Raw genomic sequence first — 20129 nt, 5'->3', positions numbered from 1 at the left:
AACCATCCATTTATACAGTCCATCAACAAACTAAATACGATTTAACCATGTTCGGCTGTTACATATACTCATAGTGACAAATAAGGGAACGCATGAAAATGCAAGTGCTCCATTATTTATTTTGAAAATTTCACTCACAGTGCAATACACACCTTGTGAAAAAACTGGAAAAGAATAAAAGTACACTTGTACATTCATGTGTTGTCTTATTTGTTTCTATGAGTATATTCATATTTGACCATGATCTTGTTGACAATTCATATCTATGCCGTCCCTAATATTTATTCCTACTTACAAAATGAGGAGGGTCTCAGGTATACTATGAAGTGTTGCGTTATTTTAGTTTCTGAGTATTGGCATCCAATGTGAGGGCATAAGTAGGGGTGTTAAACGTGGACACGTGAGTAGTATAGACATTGGTTCATTGTTATTCTTCAAACGTTAGGCACATCGAGATGTCCTTGAGTTTATATTACAAAGGCAACAAGGGTATGTTACAAGTACAACATAGCCCGGTCCTAATATGTAGGGCAAACAAATGTGGTTGGAAGGAACATCCTTGTCGCAAGCAACATATGATGTGTGTGTAGTCATATAGCAAAATGTTTGTTATAATGTTTGTTGTTGTGGAGATTGTACTCAACACACTTTAAGTTTTGTTGTGACAACATTATTGGAAAAGCTGCATACAAAGACAAATTACCCTACCTAATTGGGTTAACGAGTTTCTTGGTATAGTTTCTGAAAATGCGTACATGTTCTTACGTTTTACCAATGTTTCTGTAATGTTTTTTTTATATATTATTAATATATTGAGTGAGTGAGCGAGTGAGTGAGTGAGTGAGTGAGTGAGTGAGTGAGTGAGTGAGTGAGTGAGTGAGTGAGTGAGTGAGTGAATATGGTTTTATTCCGGTTGTGCAACACTCCAGTAGTGTCATATAAGGGGGCAGAATCGAGCTCGGGTCATGAGTATAACCACTCGGCTACCCACTGCTCTTTATATGGATAAAACATGTGTTCTAGTTTAACCGTCAACACCAGTATTAATCATCATCGTCATCCTATAAATCAGCAGGTAAGATTTTGTCACCTCCCTCCACTAACGGATATTTTCAAAGCGTATACTTAAATTAACAATACATCAGTTTAACTCACCATATAGTCAGGGTTCATTTTCATCTCGATTCGAATTCGACCCTTGGAGTAACCGTCTTTAGGTTACCTGCCCCTGCATATATCAGTGGTTGGATGTGACACGTGGGACGCCGCTGGGTGGCCGTTAAGAAGGAAGATGCTGTGGTTGAAGTAGGGCACGTAGCTACCGTCAACGAAAAAGCCCGGGCTTGCACATGATTTTGGCTTAAAAGGTTGGACAAGGCTTCAGCACTATCTTAATATAAAACTTTGCATCCTATCGGGCTTACACCAAAACTGGTTTGCTACGCGCCTAAAATCAGATTGAATGTATGACTATAAACTGATATATTAATAACAGTATTTTCTAACACAATCGAGCATGGCATTAGAGGTCTTCCAGGAGGACAAGAATCACTTATCCACCTTACAGAAATGATTATGTAATATTCAACACAATACACGTCATTACTAGCTTAACTTCAGTGGTAAATATTGAAGACAGTTTTCCTGTCGCAATGAGCGGACACCCAACTGTTTAAACCTCCTTGAAGCGAAATACCCAATCCCTCTTCCAGTTTGTTATGTAAAGCTTCAATGAGGAGCCACACTTTCACATGAAATGCAGCACGTGTTCTAAAGAACCCAACCCATGATAGAACATACAATGTAGCCAATGGCCAGTTGGCGACCGAGACATGCCAGTTTTAATAAAGAACCGCGGAAGAGAGTGTGATATATCCACAATCTATCTTTGTAGCGTCCTTAGATAAACTCACCTGATCAAACCAGTTAATTAGTTTTCGTTTATGGTGGCTAACAACTTGATATTTTATAAGGTAATCTGTTTCACATAAAGAAATGTGTACACCATCAGGCCCCTTCTGTCAGTGGGTTTAATGTGAAGAAGGGGCAGGTCATTCTTAAACAGTGTTTGAAAGCGAACTGACGTCAAAAGTACTTTCAACGTTTTAAAACAAAACGGACATAACATAATCTAAAGAAATGGCCCAACGAAAATAACCTTGCTACTTTTGTGTATTCCTTTCATTGGCTTGCTACCGCGCCAACTGTCCAAGAAAGTTTTAAGCGGCATAATGGCATTGATGCATTGTGAGTAGTTGCCTTGCCTTGACATGTGTTTGTGACACATAGCACAATAGACTCATGGTCGGTATCGCATTTATTTATATAATGGGTTGTTGCACTTTGACATATTAGCATAGTTAATAAAGAGCAGGTACTACAGATCTATAAGACAGAATACCCTAATTCACAATGTAACCTTGTTAGCATGACGACAGTGGGAAGCCCGTGATGATCCGAGTTACTCCTATTATTCAGCAGGCACCCGTGGCGAGCCACCTCCTCGTGGTGGGTGCTGGGTAACGCCAAGAGCTTGCCGACACCCCCGTTGTGGACCCGGGGGTATATTTGGTCCACCAACCCGTTAGCCGTGGGTTGCGTCCCGTGTCGGTGGAGGACGGTAGTCTGGTGGTTGAGGGCAGCAGGAGCCTGGAACCGCGCTCCTATTGCTCAACACACCACTTCGGCCCTGACTTCACCTAGACGGGTGGTAGAATCGGCCCGATTCTATCAATCGGCTGGTCACGCCAAGCCCTGTGCATGGTGACTGTATTTTGCACATTTAACTATTATTGGGTATTGGCCGTTTCTATGTCAAATATATACACTATTTATTGATTGAACTGCCTAGAGTCCTATGCCAGAAGGCGGTGGCTCATGGGCCAATCTGGCACTATTGACCTCCAGGTTCAAATTGTCATCAAATAAATGTAGGGTCTGAACCAACCTGACTTTTATTCTGTTTGGCAATATTTGCTACCTGTGTTGATATTGCTTGAGTATAACATCCTTGTGTTTGTCGTTGGTTTCCACTACAGCACTGTCCTCGTTGACACTCGATGGCGGGTGGGGAGCAGGGATGTCGAATGTTTACCTTCAACATGGATTCCCCACAAATCACTGGTTCTCGGTACTCAACTAAAAGACGTCATATTATTATAGACACTATTTCATCTTCTGATGATGAAAGTTCTGTTTTAAATGTAGAGTCATGGCCACGATTTCTGGTTGTGAAAGGTGCTAAGGGTCTCCAGCTTAAGATAAACCCTTTTGTTGTCTCTAAGGCTGTGGAAGGAATATGTGGCACTGTGCAAAATATTACTCGTCTCCGTTCTGGCTCTTTGTTGATTGAATGTGCTAAAAGGCAGCAGTCTCTAAATTTGCTCAAAGCAAACCATTTTGCTGATACTGAGATTGTTGTATGTATCTGTCCACAAGACATTAAATTCGTGTCGAGGCATTGTTCGAGATCGTTCAAAATGTTTGTCTGACATGTCAGAAGAGGAGATTGTGGCAGAACTCAAGACTCAAGGGGTGACATCCGTGAAACGTTTCACTAGAAAAGTTAATGACAGGGTTATCCCTACTACCACCTATCTGTTTACCTTTGCGCGAGCCAAACTACCAAAATCCATCAAAGTTGGATATCTTAACATCGGTGTGGATGCATGTATCCCAAATCCACTCCGTTGTTTTAAATGTCAGCATTTTGGTCATGGGGCAAGTTCTTGTAACAACTCCCCAATTTGTTCCCGCTGCAGTGGAAATCACGAGAACACTGATTGTACAAATGCCATAAAATGTGCAAACTGTAGTGGTGAGCATATATCTTACTCTAAGCAATGTCCAGTGTTTGAGAAAGAATCTAGAATTATTAAAATCAAATATTCAAACAACATTTCTTTCTCTGAGGCCAAAAAATTAGTTGCCGACCAGACACAAAACAACAATTTAACAAAGCCATATTCTGCCGCAGTTTCTTCTTCTATCCAAAAAGTGGATAGTATGTGCCAGACAGCCATTAGCTGGGTCACCGATCAGCAAACACTCCTCTACTCGCTCAGTGCAGTAACTTCAACAACTGACACGCAGACTGATGTACCATCTACCCCCCTGTCTCAAACAGTTGATCGTAGACCAGAATCTGTGCCAGAACCCCATACTGGGAAAACAACTGAACCAAACAAAACTTTCTTTTCCAAAGCAGAAAGAAAACAACATAAAAGAAAAGAAGCAAAAGCTCTTAAGCACATTGACGTATCTTTGAACAATTCTGTCGAGGTTCGTAACAGCTTTGAACCTCTTGATATGGAAACCTCTCCATTACAGTGCAGAGGACCTTCCCCTCATTCACGATCTCCTGTTAAACCACCATGACTTCCTCCACCTGTTTATTACAATGGAATGTTAGAGGACTTCGGAACAATTATAATGACCTCCAGCTATTAATCCAGGATTACAAACCATCAGCTTTTTGTTTACAAGAAACCTTCCTCAAATCAACTGATACATTAAATTGAAGACAGTACGACTCGTACCATTACTTTTCACCTGCAGGTGACAAAGCAACCGGAGTTGCTTCTGTTCTGGTACGACAGGGGGTAATTCACAGTACAGTTTCTCTGAACACCCCTCTCCAAGCTGTTGCAGTTGACACTGAATATTGTTTTCACCTTGTGTTCTTTGTATATCCCACCGTCCTATTCTCTTCACCAGTATGATCTTCAGGCACTTTATGACCAACTTCCCAAACCCTGTGTAAGAATGGGTGATTTGAACGGTCATAACCCACTTTGGGGCGGTAATGACACTAATGCAAAAGGAAAATTACTTGAAGATTTTTTCTCAAATAACAATTCATGCCTTTTTAACGATGGTACTAAAACCTATCTACACCCTGGAACTGGCTCGTATTCCTGCTTGGACCTATCAGCTGTTGATTCCAATTTACTCAATGAATTCGAATGGTCAGTTCATGATGACCTCTGTGGTAGCCATCATTTTCCTACTGTATTAAAGTCAATTACACCATCTGATGTTCCTCCGTCTTCGAGATGGAATTATGCTAAAGCAGACTGGGCTTGCTATGAAACTCTTTGTTCAGAAATGCTAACACCAGATGATTTCTTTGATGTTCCCGACTCTATACAACTCTTTTCCGATAGGCTTCACAAAATAGCTGATGAATGTATATCGAAATCCTCTATCATTCCCCACATACGTAAACCTTGGTTTACTGCAGACTGCAAACAAGCTAGGAAGGCACGGAAGAAGGGTGAGCAATATTTCCGTCGTCATCCAATGGTCCATAATTTGAATAAATTTAAAATACTCAGTGCAAAACCCCGGCGTACTTTTAAGCAAAACAAGCGCCAATCATGGCGAAATTATGTCTCGAAGATAAATTCACGAACGCCAATGTCAAAGGTATGGAACATGATCCAGAAAATTAAAGGTAAGGGTAGTAAATCAAGCATACACCATCTCAAATGCGGAGATTAACTGCTGACGGATAAATCTGATATCGCAAATAAACTGGGTGAAACACTTGCGAAACATCCTTCCTCAGCTAACCATATTCCTCAGTTTCAAACATACCAGAAACAGCAGGAAAAGACAATTCTCAATTTTCATTCAGATAACGGGGATGATTATAACGAAATCTTTTCTATTCATGAGCTTCATACTGCTCTTGACCAATCCCATAATACTGCTACAGGAACTGATGGTATACATTATCAGCTCCTAAAACACTTACCAGAATCCTGTTTAGAGACACTATTGAATATTTTCGATGACATTTGGACATCAGGTAAATTTCCTCCATCCTGGCGTGATGCCATAGTTATACCTATTCCCAAACCTGGACGTGACCATACCGATCCATCAAATTATAGGCGCATTTCTTTGACTAGCTGTGTTTGCAAAACCATGGAACGCATGGTCTAATAATTTAATCACAAATATCCAATGTGGTTTTCGTAAAAATTGCAGTACCGTTGACCATTTAGTTCGACTGGAGTCATTTGTCAAGAATGCCTTTATCAGCAAGCAACATGCAGTGTCGATCTTTTTCGATTTAGAAAAGGCTTATGATACCACCTGGAAGCACGGCATCTTAAAAGACTTACATGACTTTGGTTTACGAGGGCCGTATGCCTCAGTTTATATCACAGTTTTCAAGTCCGAGTGGATTCTACCCTATCTGATCATTACCATCAGGATCAGGGTGTCCCACAAGGTAGTATTTTGTCTGTCACTTTATTTAGTATCAAGATCAATAGTTTAGGTAAAGTTTTAAATGATTCAGTTGATGGTTCACTTTTTGTGGATGATTTTAATATTTCTTGTCGTGGGAAAAATAGGCATACTATTGGACGTCAATTGCAACTGTGCTTAAACAAAATAAACAAATGGTGTCTTGAAAACGGCTTTAAATTTTCTAAATCAAAAACCAATTGTATACATTTCTGCCGCAAATATAAACCACACAAGGACCCAGAACTCTTCTTAAATGGCACTCCCATCAGAGTTGTCAAGGAGGCCAAGTTCTTAGGTCTGACTTTCGACTCACATTTAACTTTTCTGCCGCATATCAAATCCCTCAAAACTAAATGCCTGAAGGCACTCGATTTATTGAAGGTCGTGTCTAATTCAAAGTGGGGAGGTGACCAAGCTACCCTTCTACATCTATATAGATCACTTATCCGTTCGAAGCTTGATTGTGGCTCAATTGTATATGGTGGAGCCTGCAAGAGCAACTTAAAATTATTAGATTCCGTCCATCATCAAGGTCTAAGACTTTGTCTTGGCTCCTTTCGTACTTCACCTGTTGACAGCCTGTATGTCGAGGCTCATGAACCATCTCTTGAGCAGCGCCGTATAAAATTAGCCTTACAGTATATAACAAAACTACATTCCAATGAGTCAAACCCTGCATATAATTGTGTTTTCAATCCTCTGTATGAGGATTTATACAATAAGAAATCTCTTGTTCCACCTCTTGGTTTAAGAATAAAACCACTTATTGTTGCTGCCGGCATTGATCTGGATACTATAGCTCCTTCCCACCTTCTTTCTTCTCCTCCTTGGCAGTTGGTTAGGCCCCAAGTGGACCTAACATTGACCACATTTAAAAAATCAGACACTAATGAACTACAATATAAACAAGAATTTAATCAATTACATACTAAATATAAGGCATATCAATCCTTATTTAAGGATGGGTCCAAGGACGGTGGCGCAGTTGCTTGTGCCACTGTCACTGGATCCAGAACAATATCTTCTAGATTGCCAGACAATAGTTCTATTTTTACTGCTGAAGCTAACGCCATCTTAATGGCTCTTAAGTATATTAAAAGACACTATAAACATAAACAGTATATAATCTATTCAGATTCTCTTTCTTGCCTTCAGGCTCTTCAAAATATTTGTTGCAAACATCCACTTGTAACTGAAATTATTGAATTGCATAATGATCTTGCTACTGGCCAATACGACATCGTCTTTTGTTGGTTACCCAGCCACGTAGGCATTTCCGGGAACACAGTGGCTGATCTTGCTGCCAAGGCAGCTCTCAACAAATCTGTGACACCACTTCTTATTCCATACACTGATTATAAAGCTTCCATTAGATCTTATATCCATGATCTGATGCAGAAGAAGTGGGACACCCAGGTGGGCGTTAATAACTTACATGCAATAAAACCTTCTATTGGTTATACCTATATGGGTTGCCAGTCAAGATTTGAAGAGGTCATGCGGCGATGTAATGGCCATACGAGATATACACATGAATATTTATTGAAAGGTGAGGATCCTCCATTTTGTATCCCTTGTGATGAAATAATCACAGTCAAGCATGTCTTGCTTGACTGTGTCGAATATTCCATCACAAGGGATATATATTTCAAATCACCAACTATGAAAGATCTTTTTAGTAACATAAGTTCTCGTTTAATTTTTGCATTTTTAAAAGAATTGGATTTGCTAACGGATTTGTAAATAGATAAATATTTTATGATCGGAGGTTTAAATTGATAACAAAGATTGTTAGTGGCTCTATCTCCGAGGGGGGTTAAAGTAGTGTAAAATTATTGTCCTCCTGAGAGGGTACGTAAGTCCACAAACATTCCAAGTAAATTCAAACACTCTGCTATTTTAATCGTAATATATGTGTCCTTTTAAATGCATGGCTAGACGTGCCTAAATTGCTAAGAACTGAGGGGATGGTGTAAATCCAGCTAGAAACCATGCAGGTAGCTAAAGTAATGTAAGTCCCCATGGCCCCTAGTGTGGTAATCTACCTTCAGTTGTTGGCAATCTATAGTCCATTTTTATGTTGTATTGTCCTCTATAATTAAACTGTTTTATAACTAGTTACTAGTCTTAGATGGATATCTGTGATATATACTAGTGGTTTTACTGTTCTCAGTCAACAGGGTTTTAGTTTCTTATATTCTTTCATTCTACAATGTCATTCTTACTTGTTCCCGTCACGATATGGTTGCAATATTGCCGATGTGACGATACAATTTAACTCACTCACTATTCTTCAGCAACCCATGCTTGTCGACTAACGGGATGATTGGTTCAGTAGCGTTGGTGAGGCTGCTGATTCAGATTGCTGGGACAGAATGCGCTCAATCTTTCGTAGAAGCCTGGTATTAAACACTATCTGATAGTGACTAATAATGGACGCATTCAATTCAATACATAACTTTGGATTCCCAGTTACAAATGGTACTACCCTCACAACGTTGGTGTCCTCAGAGCACGAGTGGGATACGTGGTAATGTTAACTAGTACTAAGACGCTGCTGATAGACCAGCTGCAGTCATGCTTAGAGCCCTGAACCGCGGATACTAACGACCAAGGGACAACACTATGGATGTCGACTATACTTCAGACAATTCATACCAATACTAGTGAGTGAGTGAGTTTAGTTTTACGCCGCACTCAGCAATATTCCAGCTATTTGGCGGCGGTCTGTAAATAATCGAATCTGGACCAGACAATCCAGTGATCAACAACATGAGCATCGATCTGCGCAACTGGGAACCGATGACATGTGTCAACCAAGTCAGCAAGTCTGACCACCCGACCCCGTTAGTCTCCTCTTACGACAAGCATAGTAGCCTTTTATGGCAAGCATGGGTTGCTGAAGGCCTATTCTACCCCGGGTAGACCTTCACGGGATTAAAGGAATCTGCATGCCTGCAAGATGTCTTACATACTTCTGACTGACATAGTTCTTTCAGGTCGTCATCATGTATTGGCGTGCACGACCTCAGTGGGTGTACGATGAGTTGAGTCAGTTGAGGTCGAGCTCGGTCGTGTTATCTTCCCTTTGTGCGTGATTACACACTCTGTTTAGATGTGTGTATGTGAGATGTGTGTTCGTACCTCTGAGAGTAAATTTTGAAACTGACACTGAGTTACAAATGAAAATCATAGATAACAGTTTGATGTGCCAAGCCGCCATTGTGGACCACTAGACTCTATGTTAATATACGGAAGAAAAATGTGTAAGCAGGTTGCTGACGTTTAGTTTACACCGGTTTTAGCAATATATCAGCAATATCAGCTGGGGACACCAGAAACGATCTTTACACACTGTACCCATGTGGGGAATCGAACCCAGATTTTCGACTTGGTGGGCGAACGCTTTAACCGCTAGGCCACCTGACGAGCCTCGAATGAAAAAAGAGTTCTATTGTCAGTTTACACAATGGGCTATCTCTGGTGAATAAGTGTTTAAGTTGCACAGGGATATTTCTGTTAAAGGTATCACTCACGTCTCATTTTGAGTTTGTGGAAACATTGGAAAGATACCAGCCATTGTTACTTAGAGAGGAAGGCGAGACACGAGGTTTAATCAGTGTGCACTGGAATCGAATCAATGTTCTACATATAAAACTTCCTCTACTGACCTATAAGCAAGTCATATACTGAAAAAAGGCCTGAAATGGGTTTAAGATATACAGTACCTTTGACGAGTAAGGCCACTGCTGCTGAATGAATATTCATCAGACGATAGTTTATTGCAGGTGCGCTGCCAGAATTATGGAATCCGAGAAGGGACATTGTCATGTTGTCGCATTGTCGCGTTGTCGCCCTCTCGAAAACAAGCAAAATGAGGCAAACATTAACCAAAGCGCGACAATGCGAGAACGCGACATTTCGCCTGTTTGTCGCATTGTCGCGATGTCGCGTGTCGCGTTTCGAATAACATTTTCTCTGTTCCTCCAAAGTGCGACACGCGACATAGCGACACTTTTCAGGGTCAAAAAATGTCGCGCTGTCGCATTGTCGCCCTATCTAAGATATGTGAGAATTCACTAAAACGCGACACGCGACATGCAACAATGCGACAACGCGACATTTCATCAATTAATCTACGCATGCGCAGAAAAAGTGATTCTCTATTCCCGACTTCACTAGTCTATCGTTACCTCCAATGGTTTTTAAAATGAAGTAGTGCGTGAAATGGCAATGGGCCTTCTCTTCTTGAATTTAATGCAAATCTTTCTTTATTGTTTTACATATTGCAAAAATATGAATGTATTAAGCCAGTCAAGTGTGTTCTAGCAGTAAAACGAATTAGTAGCGCAACTATTCATTGTAATCATGGGGCACTGTACCCCTGTCATTCAAGGCGGGGCAATTTGCTGAGCAGAGTTAGTCTCTTAGTCACACCAGATAGTTATTATCATACGATCGAATACCAGCACCATACACATTAATCACTTTGGAGATTTCGATGACAGGTTGTGAAAAACTAAAATATTGTTAAAATTCAAGCCACATCGGCAAATTCATCAGGTGATGTCCTCGAATGGGTCACTATGTTCCGTAATGTGGCTCCTGACAATTTCGTGGTACAGTCCTGTCCGACGCTAATGAATTTGTCTGAGATCTGCCTCTGTTCAGCCAGCAGTGGATGGATACCAAGTAGAATGAGAAATCACTTAGCCATCCGTCACCCCAATGACAGTTTAGGTCGACTTTGAACGTGATAATGGGAAAACGCCTTACGAATGGACTGTTAGCAGTAGCACTCCTCTCACTCTTCTCGCCGCTCCACTCCACTCACCCAAGGTTTACTGGTATAAATAGCACGGTATTTCATTACAGTGATGTATTGTGATGTCCGTTTTCATTTCTGTTTGAATCCTATATTATTAATCATGCACATAACTTGATTCACAATATGCTTCAAAATGTTTTCATACGGATACTATATCTAGCGATACACATGTACTTGTATCGTTTCAAACCTACGGCTGCTATATCAAAAAAAAATCAGCAAAAGGGTCAGTATGAATAGAACCATTCCGTTACGCAACGACACTCAACCACTCTGGACTTCACGGCTAGATGTACGTTCATTTATTATTGTTCTGATTTCGATCCTTGACCTTCTGAACCCTTTAAAATATCTAAAAATAATCATGCTTGTGATAGTTTGGGTTTTTTTACATTCCGCCGTAACTAATAAAATTTTGATGAAATGTCGTATTCACGCATTGCCGCGCGTCGCGCGTTGTTAAAATATTGACCATAGCATGCATGCATTTTGATGAAATGTCGCATTGTCGCGCGTCGCGTTTATTTTTAAAATATTGACTACAGTAGGTATTATAAGAAATTAAGTGACATGCGACAATGCGACAACGCGACATTTCGTCAAAATGTCGCGTTGTCGCATTGTCGCGCGTCGCGTTTTAGTCATTAAGCTACAATACATACATTGGTCACAATCTTAACAAAGCGAGACGCGCAACAATGCAACATTTCATCAAAATGTCGCGTTGTCGCTTTGTCGCGTGTCGCGTTTTATTAGTTACGGCGGAACCCAAAAACTATCCCAAGCATGGTTATTTTTATATGCTTTTTAAGAGCTGAGATACCCGTGATTCGAACTCAGAACAATGATAAATGAACATCCATGTTGCCGTGTAGTGTGTGGGTTAAGGGTGCGTGGTTAATGGAATGGCGTATTCAAACTGTCCATTTTGCTGAAGAATATTATGATTCAGTAGGTGCATGTTTGAAACGATACAAGTACATTAGTATCGCTTGATCAAGTATCCATATGAGAAAAGTATGAGATGCATTGTGAATTATCTCATGTGCAGGGTTAATAAGACAGGATTCAAATAGAACTAAAAACAGACATGACAACACATTATTGTATTGAAATACCTTGCAAATTTGCGGCAGCGGCGGAGGAGTGAGGAGCGGTGTTGAGCGAAGCGAAGCGGGGAGGAGTGGGCTAGGGTGGAGTGGAGTAGAACGGAGCGCCGGAGGAGTGAAGGAGGAGGATGGGAGAGGAGAGGTGTGGTGTGGAATGGAGTGGAGCGTCGCAGAGAAGGAGGAGGGAGGGAGGGATAGTTGGTTTCTGGCACTTCAAGGGTACGCAACACTACCAATGCCGTTTCATCGTTTCTAATAAACTATCCCTCCAAAAGAAACGCATTGGCGATTTTTATTTTTACAACTCTTCTGTTGCCAGGCGTCTGAATGTTAGTCTGAGCAAGATGTAATAGCCAAACAGATATAAGAAATCACCGCCCCCTCTCAGGCAGACCTAGAGTTACCACTTCAGCTGAAATAGGTACATGCGGGTACTACAGTTGCGTGATGGTACTCCCACGGGTGAGGGCACAACAGCCAGGGCACCTGGGCTTCAGAGGATGTCAGGTCAAACTGTACGGAACAGGCTGAAAGAGATTCGTTTGAGAACCAGAAAACCCGACGTCAGGGTCGTGCTACGTCGTCATCAACGTCTTCGCTTATTATTTATTTGTTTTATAGACATTACCTTCTTCTAAAGCACATGCACTCATTACTGATGTAAAATTCATGCACTAAAGTCTATTTATGGACGGGTTGTACTCGTTTAAAACTTTTCTCAACAGATATCTCGTCTGTGCGTTTATTTCTTGGGATAGTATATCACAATGATAACAGTCCATTTGTATGGCGTTTTCCCATTATCACGTTCAAAGCCGACCTAAACTGTCTTTGAGGTGTCGGTTGGTTACGTGATATCTAATTCTACTTGGTATCCATCCACTGCTGGCTGAACAGAGGCAGATCTCGAACAAATTCATTAGCGTCGGACAGGACTGTACCATGAAACTGTGTCAGGAGCCACATTATGGAACATAGTGACCCATTCGATGACACGACATGGTGTGTTTGCCGATGTGGCTTGAATTTTAACAATATTTCAGTTTTTCACAACCTGTCATCTAGATATCGGCGCAATGTTCAAAGGGATTAATGTGTATGGTGCTGGTATTCGAACTTATGATGATAACTATCTGGTGTGACAAAAGAAACATTAATCTGCACAGCAAATTGCCCCGCCTTGAATGACAAGGCAAACGTGCTTACAATGAAAAGTTGCGCAAATATTTGTCTTGCTGCTAAAACACACTTCATTCACTAAATTTTTTCAAACCAACAATGAAGATTTGCATTAAGTTCAAGAAAAGCAGTCCAACTGCCATTTCAAGCACTACTTTATTTTAAAAAACACTGGAAGTAGCAAAAGGACCATTGAAGTGTGAAATAGAGTTTAACTTTTCCTGCGCATGCCTACTATAATTTACTTTTTACGCATGCTCGTCGGTCATCGAAAGGGGCGACAACGCGACAACGCGACAATGCGACATTTCAATATGTCGCATTGTCGCAAGTCGCGGTTTAGTAAATGTTTAGGTTTTTTTACACATCGTAGATAGGGCGACAATGCGACAACGCGACATATTTTGACCTTGAAAAGTGTCGCACTTTGGAGGAACAGAGAAAATGTTATTCGAAACGCGACACGCGACATCGCGACAAACAGGCGAAATGTCGCGTTCTCGCATTGTCGCGCTTTGGTTAATGTTTGCCTCATTTTGCTTGTTTTCGAGAGGGCGACAACGCGACAATGCGACAACATGACAATGTCCTTTCTCGGATTCCATACAGAATGGCTAAAGGTTGAAGGTCAGCCGAACTGATCTTTTTTTCATACCATCTGGCCACAACTGACACCAGTAATGTGACGCTCTTTGAAACATCGCTCCTTCGACTCACATTAATATGTTTAACACGTCATGCAACTGATCCTCTCTATTCATGCAACTCGAAAAATACACACTTAATGTAGAACAAACATGTCGATGACAAGAATTTTATGGATGATCAACTTCTTTATTGCAGGGTAGCGACGTTTCTATACCGAAACGTCGCTACCCTGCAATAAAGAAGTTGATCATCCATAAAATTCTTGTCATCTTTATCTCAGCAACTTCTAGAATGCCTCTCAAACAGTTTAACAAACATGTCCTTGCTTGAGGCATGTTTCTAATGGCTGCCTGAAAAAAACAGATGCTTCACGGTAGACATGCTCTTCTAAATAAGTAGGGGATACACAGAAACAACTTGTAGTTGGTAACTTTGTCAAATAAGCTTTTAGGGAATGTTCCCATTTTGCCTACATCCTATTTCGCCTACATCCTCTCTCTCGTAGTAGCTGTAGGATGCATTGAATAGGGAACATACGACAACCAACAGTAAAGCGAGATTCCAACGATCTTCAAAGTTAGAGAGTTAAGATTTATAGTTACACTCGCTAACTATTTCAGCAATATCGTGCCATAAAAAGTTGTAAACTGGTAATAGTTGGAATAAAATTACAAAAACCTGTCAACGAAGGACATTAAAATAATTACATCATCACATACAAACGTAAAACCAGTAATCAAATCTAAAACACTTTACTACAGATGACAACGCAATATTTAAGCAGGATATATATCGAAACTAACTTCAGGGGTTTAAGGACAAAAATGGGAAAATATTCCGTGGAAAGACGTGGTTGTGGACTTAGTAGGTCTTAATACTGTCGCGGTTTCTTTTCACAGAATGATTTATTCGACGTGTGTGAATCAGTGGTGTTTTGGTGGAATCTGTGTCACTTCTCTTGCAGCGCCTTGTCTCGTTCAACCAGATTTAATCGGCCCATAATGTTGACGCACAACACATCATATCCCTGATAATGTCGGCCTATCATGTCGGTGTGGGAAAGGTCAAGCTGTATTGCAGGAATCATATTTATGAACTGGTGCTGTTGGAGATGAGCACTGACAGTCCGTACCACTCTTCGTGGAAACATACCCATTCATCATGAGGGCCCATCCAGTAAAAGAATCGGTACTCATCTGAAATTATGATACTTGATCGTCGAAATTTCACGTCGAAGTTTCGACGTTCCGTGCAACATAAACGAACGCTGGCAGCATGGCTATTTGTTAGGAGATTTGTAATCTTCCGAGCTGCAGCTGAATGACACTTGTATGATGAACGTTTGCACCAACCTGAGCAGCTTGAGCTACATTCTGTAGAGACATGGTTCAGATCAAGTTGATTCTATGCTGATGACCTGAGCCTCCTTTAACTAAGCACTTTTAAGGTGAACGTAAGTCACTAAGGCAGCCTTAGTGCAGTGCTAAGGAATGCGAGTTAAGGCTAAGGCTGCTTCGGGAATTGAGCCCCTGGTGCGCCTTGGGAAAATCCCAGCCAGGCAAAATATCACTTGACAAAATTCTTTGGACAAAATCCCACACCAAACTCACTAACAAAGGACAAAATTACCATGTTACTGCGACCCTTTCCCCAACAGACCAGTGAGTTAATTAATGCCATGTTTTCATGGCAGGGCCAGTGGGATAAGTTGATTAACATGTTTTCGTAACATAGGCTGGTCTGATAAATTGTATAATTGTGCCTGTGATGATGACAGTTCTGTTCAGTGCTCCAACGTTCCTCGGGTCCATGAATATATCGTTGACAATGAATAATCCGGCTCTTGTTACATCTCAAGTCATCCAGAGTCATATGTAGAAGTCATGAAATTGAGAATCCTGAGACCCATCAACCCTGATGAAATACGACCACATCCAACTTCGAGGTGTACCCATAGTCTTCAACCTCGATGTCTGGAATATCCATGTTGTGACCGTGAACAATCACCAGCGTACCTGCATTCCTTCTGAAGTTTGGAAACCCACTTTCAAGCAATTAATCGGCCAAAATAAATTTATTTATGAGAACATAAATTTCTATTTCAAAATATGTTCTATGTCATTTCTCACACTGTTGGGGTTTTGTCCGCAGTGTGTAGATATTTTGTCCTGTGGGTTTTTTCAGAGTGGGTTTTTTGTGCTACCAACTCGTCAGCAGCTCAACTCAGCTGTGCATAACGATAAAAAGAGTGTATCTGACAGGAAGCTTGTATTCATGAACAGCGTCTTTGAAAGTCTTTATTGACACATGCAGTATGGCGACCCGTGAAGGTCCCGGGGTAGAATAGGCCTTCAGCAACCCATGCTTGCCATAAAAGGCGACTCAGCTTGTCGTAAGAGGCGACTAACGGGATCGGGTGGTCAGGCTCGCTGACTTGGTTGACGCGTGTCATCGGTTCCCAATTGCGCAGATCGATGCTCATGTTGTTGATCACTGGATTGTCTGGTCCAGACTCGATTATTTACAGACCGCCGCCATATAGCTGTAATATTGCTGAGTGCGGCGTAAAACTAAACTCACTCACTCACTCACATGCAGTATGGCACTAAATACATGACAGACTTTATTACTAACTGTGTGTGGATTCATTGTGGGCCCCGGTTGAGCCACTAAAAAATGAAAGTTGTACTCAATGCCATGTTTTCCTTTATATTGACGAAACAAATATGTTAAAGTAATCAGCGAGGGTGTTGCCATGTTTCAAAACATACACAAAGTGTCCTGACTATGGGAAATGCATTCACAAGTACATCAGAGCATATTGCCACAACACGCCGAATAGTTACCTTTCTCTAAGTTTTACTCCTACTCAATGACTGTAGGAAATACACTCACCGAATAGTGTGCGCTCAAACACGTGACAAATGACACCATCTGAGAGAAAGAAAACACTCACCGACTTGTGCGTATGTTTCTCCAATTGAATCAACCGCTATCATTCCAGAAAAAGTTGTTGCTAAACACTCACCCAGTAGTTCCTGATCTGACGTATGAGAAATGTAGAAAAGTTGCCAGACACCCCCGACCAGTTTGTGTTATAAAGCATATCAAACGTCAGCATCCAGCCACCCTCCCTCCCCAAAAACAAAAAAACCAAAAACAATACTGTTGCTAAGCATTCGCCAAAGAGTTCGTGTTATGAAGTGAAACAAAAAGAAATGTCAGCATTCTCCAGAAAACCTGTTGCTAAACACTCACCGGATAGTTTGTGTTCCGAAGCGTGACAGATATCAGCATTACAGAAAAGACGTTGCTAACGTCTCACCAAAGAGTTCGTGTTCTGAAGCAAGACAGTTGCAAGCACTCTGGAAAATAAATTGGTACACACTCACCAGATAGTTCGTGTTCTCCAACAGTGACGCAAATACCAGCAAGTACCACAAACAGTATCCCAATCATGTTGGCACCAGGACTGATGTGACAGATCCACGGAGTTTCAGAGGCACCCGTCCCGTACCTGCAAGATACAGCTGTATTATAGCGTCAACACCTGTCCGCCGAATATGTATCTCTTAGATCGAGAACGCGGTGGGTCTGTATATTGTCAACAATAGTCCCTGTGTGTGTGCTCAGGCGGTCTTACGTGCCTTTCAGTTACGCGGTTTGGATATGTAACGCCGGCACAATAAGCCTGACTATAACACCACTTCGCACTTACAACAACAAATAATTAAAAACACTATTATGTTCTTACAAATTCTACAACTGACTGCAGTACAGAAGTTGGATGTGCTGCAGCTCTACAACACACCTGTAACAACACCAAAGCACATCTGTAACAATAGTATACACACCTGACGCAACACTACAAAACACCTTTAATAATACTACAATCAAACTTTTAACAACACTATAACACACCTGTGCCGACACCACAACACAGCTGTAACAATTCTTGAACACCTGTAACAACACTACAGCAACCTGTAACAACACTAAAACACACATGTAACAACACTACAACAAGCCTGTAACAACAATACAAATGGGATCTCATTTGACCTGTCGTTTATACCGGATATATGGATGATGTGTGTATATGGATTGTGTGACAATGCAATCTAAAACACGGGCTATAGATCGCCAACAACTGAAGGCTAGGGACCATAGGGACTTACAGTACCTTAGCTACCTGTCACGGACCCTAGCTGGATTTACACCATCCCGTCAGATGTTGGCGATTTGTAGACACGTCATACCATACGTTAAAATGACATATATTCAACAGTAATAATAACAGTAAGTTTAAAATTACTTTGAAAGTCTTGGGACTTACGTACCCTGGTTCAGGGTGACAATACGTTTACAATACTTAAACCCCCTTCGCGGATGCAGCCAGTGACAATCTCAGCCATTAATTCAGACTGCTAATCATAAAACACTTTTCTATCTACACAGCGTTAATCAGACTTTCTCAAATATATGTAACTTTGTTTTTAAAACCAGTTATAAAATGATAATTTACATTATTAAAAAATCCCTAATTGGTTAGACACTGAAATGGTAATATTGTTTGATGCCTTTCCCGCGGGTACAACTAAACACAAACGCATCTCAGCTCAGTAAGCTTTCACGTGGATAAATCAGAGATCTTAGATCACAAAAATATAATGCTTTGTCAAGACTTCAGTGTCAGCAAAACGTCAGTTAATTACGAAGGATTTATATCATATGTAAATTAAATTAAATTATTCTACCCATGCGTCTTTTATGTTCGTAGGTCACGTATATGAGTGTGCTGTTATATAACGGGTGCAACGTGCACGAGTGAAATGATACTTCACAGCTATATTATGTAAAGAATCCCATGTGCACGACTAAAACGGTACTTCACAGATATGTTTTTACAAAGTGAGTGAGTTAAAATTGATGTTTTTGACATCGGCAATATTTCAGCCATATAGTGACGAGAACGATTAAATATTTAAAAAAAAAACCATATTAATTAATAGCACATTGTAAAAACACTGTCCACGAAGGACAGTACAATTAACTAGAATATCACAGAGAAGAATGTAAAACTAGTAATTGGGTCTAAAACAGTTTAACTATAAAGGCAATACAACATAAACTGGGCTATAGATTGCCATAACAACTGAAGGTAGATCAAGGATACCACGCGCTCATCTGATATGATACTTCACAGCTATGTTTATATAGAATACCAAGTGCATGACTGAAACGATACTTAATATTTAAGTAGTATAGAGAATGATAGTCCGAAAACACTTTTCAAAAACCCCTCTAAAAAGCCTCATTTACTAAATGAGGCTTTGGTGGGACCCTTAGCTCTTGCTATTATTGCCCCTACTACAAAGCTACGCCATCACGTTTACCGTGACTTGGCAGGCGGTAACACTGTGCCGTACGGTACGATCAATAATTCTTCTCTTACAAACCCCCTACCCGGCCCACCCCTCAAGTAGTATAAGTTAGGTTCGTCGGCTTTCATATCCACTTTATCTATGTTGTAAGTTTTGACTGACCATATAGGATCGGTGGCTCGCTTACGACTATCACCCTCGTGTTCCCCCGGCTGGTACAGATACCTCACTAGGGCCCTATCCGGTATCTGTTTCTCCTTCCCACGCAATGGAGCGGCCGACTCTGCAACTATTGATTTTAGTTTGATAGCGTCTGCCGGTTTCTTACCGGTGAGACGGGTGACTTCATGGTTGATTGCCGACACCACCTCGGGTAACCTCGTGGCCCATTCGGTCGATCGTTTTCCAGGGGTGGCCATCTCCCTAGCATATTGATGACCGAACAAGCGCTCAGCCAAAGTCCTATTAAATCTCTCAACTATAGCTTGGCTGCGATGGGCTCCGGCCGTGCCACGTCTGACCTTTGTATCATGTTTGGCTAGCAGTTGTGAAACGGCACCCATGAACTCCCGTCCGGGATCAACTTGCAGCTCTGTTGGCCAAGTCAGCGGGCTGCGTTTGTATATGCGTTCTAATCCTTTGGCTACTTTGGCCGAATCTTTCGTGGTCAAGGGTTCGGCTTCCTTGTAACGACTGGCTACGTCCACTACGGTTAAGGCA

At 41.2% G+C, this 20129-nt stretch overlaps 1 protein-coding gene across 1 annotated transcript in view; it reads right to left on the bottom strand.

Annotated features, from left to right (window-relative positions):
• Nucleotides 1–17484, bottom strand: part of LOC137282647 (uncharacterized) — a 47432-nt gene extending 29948 nt beyond the window's left edge. The window contains exon 1 of the mRNA XM_067814435.1: nt 17418–17484. Coding sequence (XP_067670536.1) covers nt 17418–17484 — 67 coding nt within the window. The remainder of the gene's footprint in view (nt 1–17417) is intronic.
• Nucleotides 17485–20129: the final 2645 nt, after the last annotated feature.

The sequence above is a fragment of the Haliotis asinina genome, chromosome 4 (assembly GCF_037392515.1).
Source record: "Haliotis asinina isolate JCU_RB_2024 chromosome 4, JCU_Hal_asi_v2, whole genome shotgun sequence".
NCBI lineage: Eukaryota > Metazoa > Mollusca > Gastropoda > Lepetellida > Haliotidae > Haliotis > Haliotis asinina.
The sequence above is the reverse complement of the archived record's forward strand: the minus strand, read 5'-3'. Positions and strand labels throughout refer to the sequence as shown.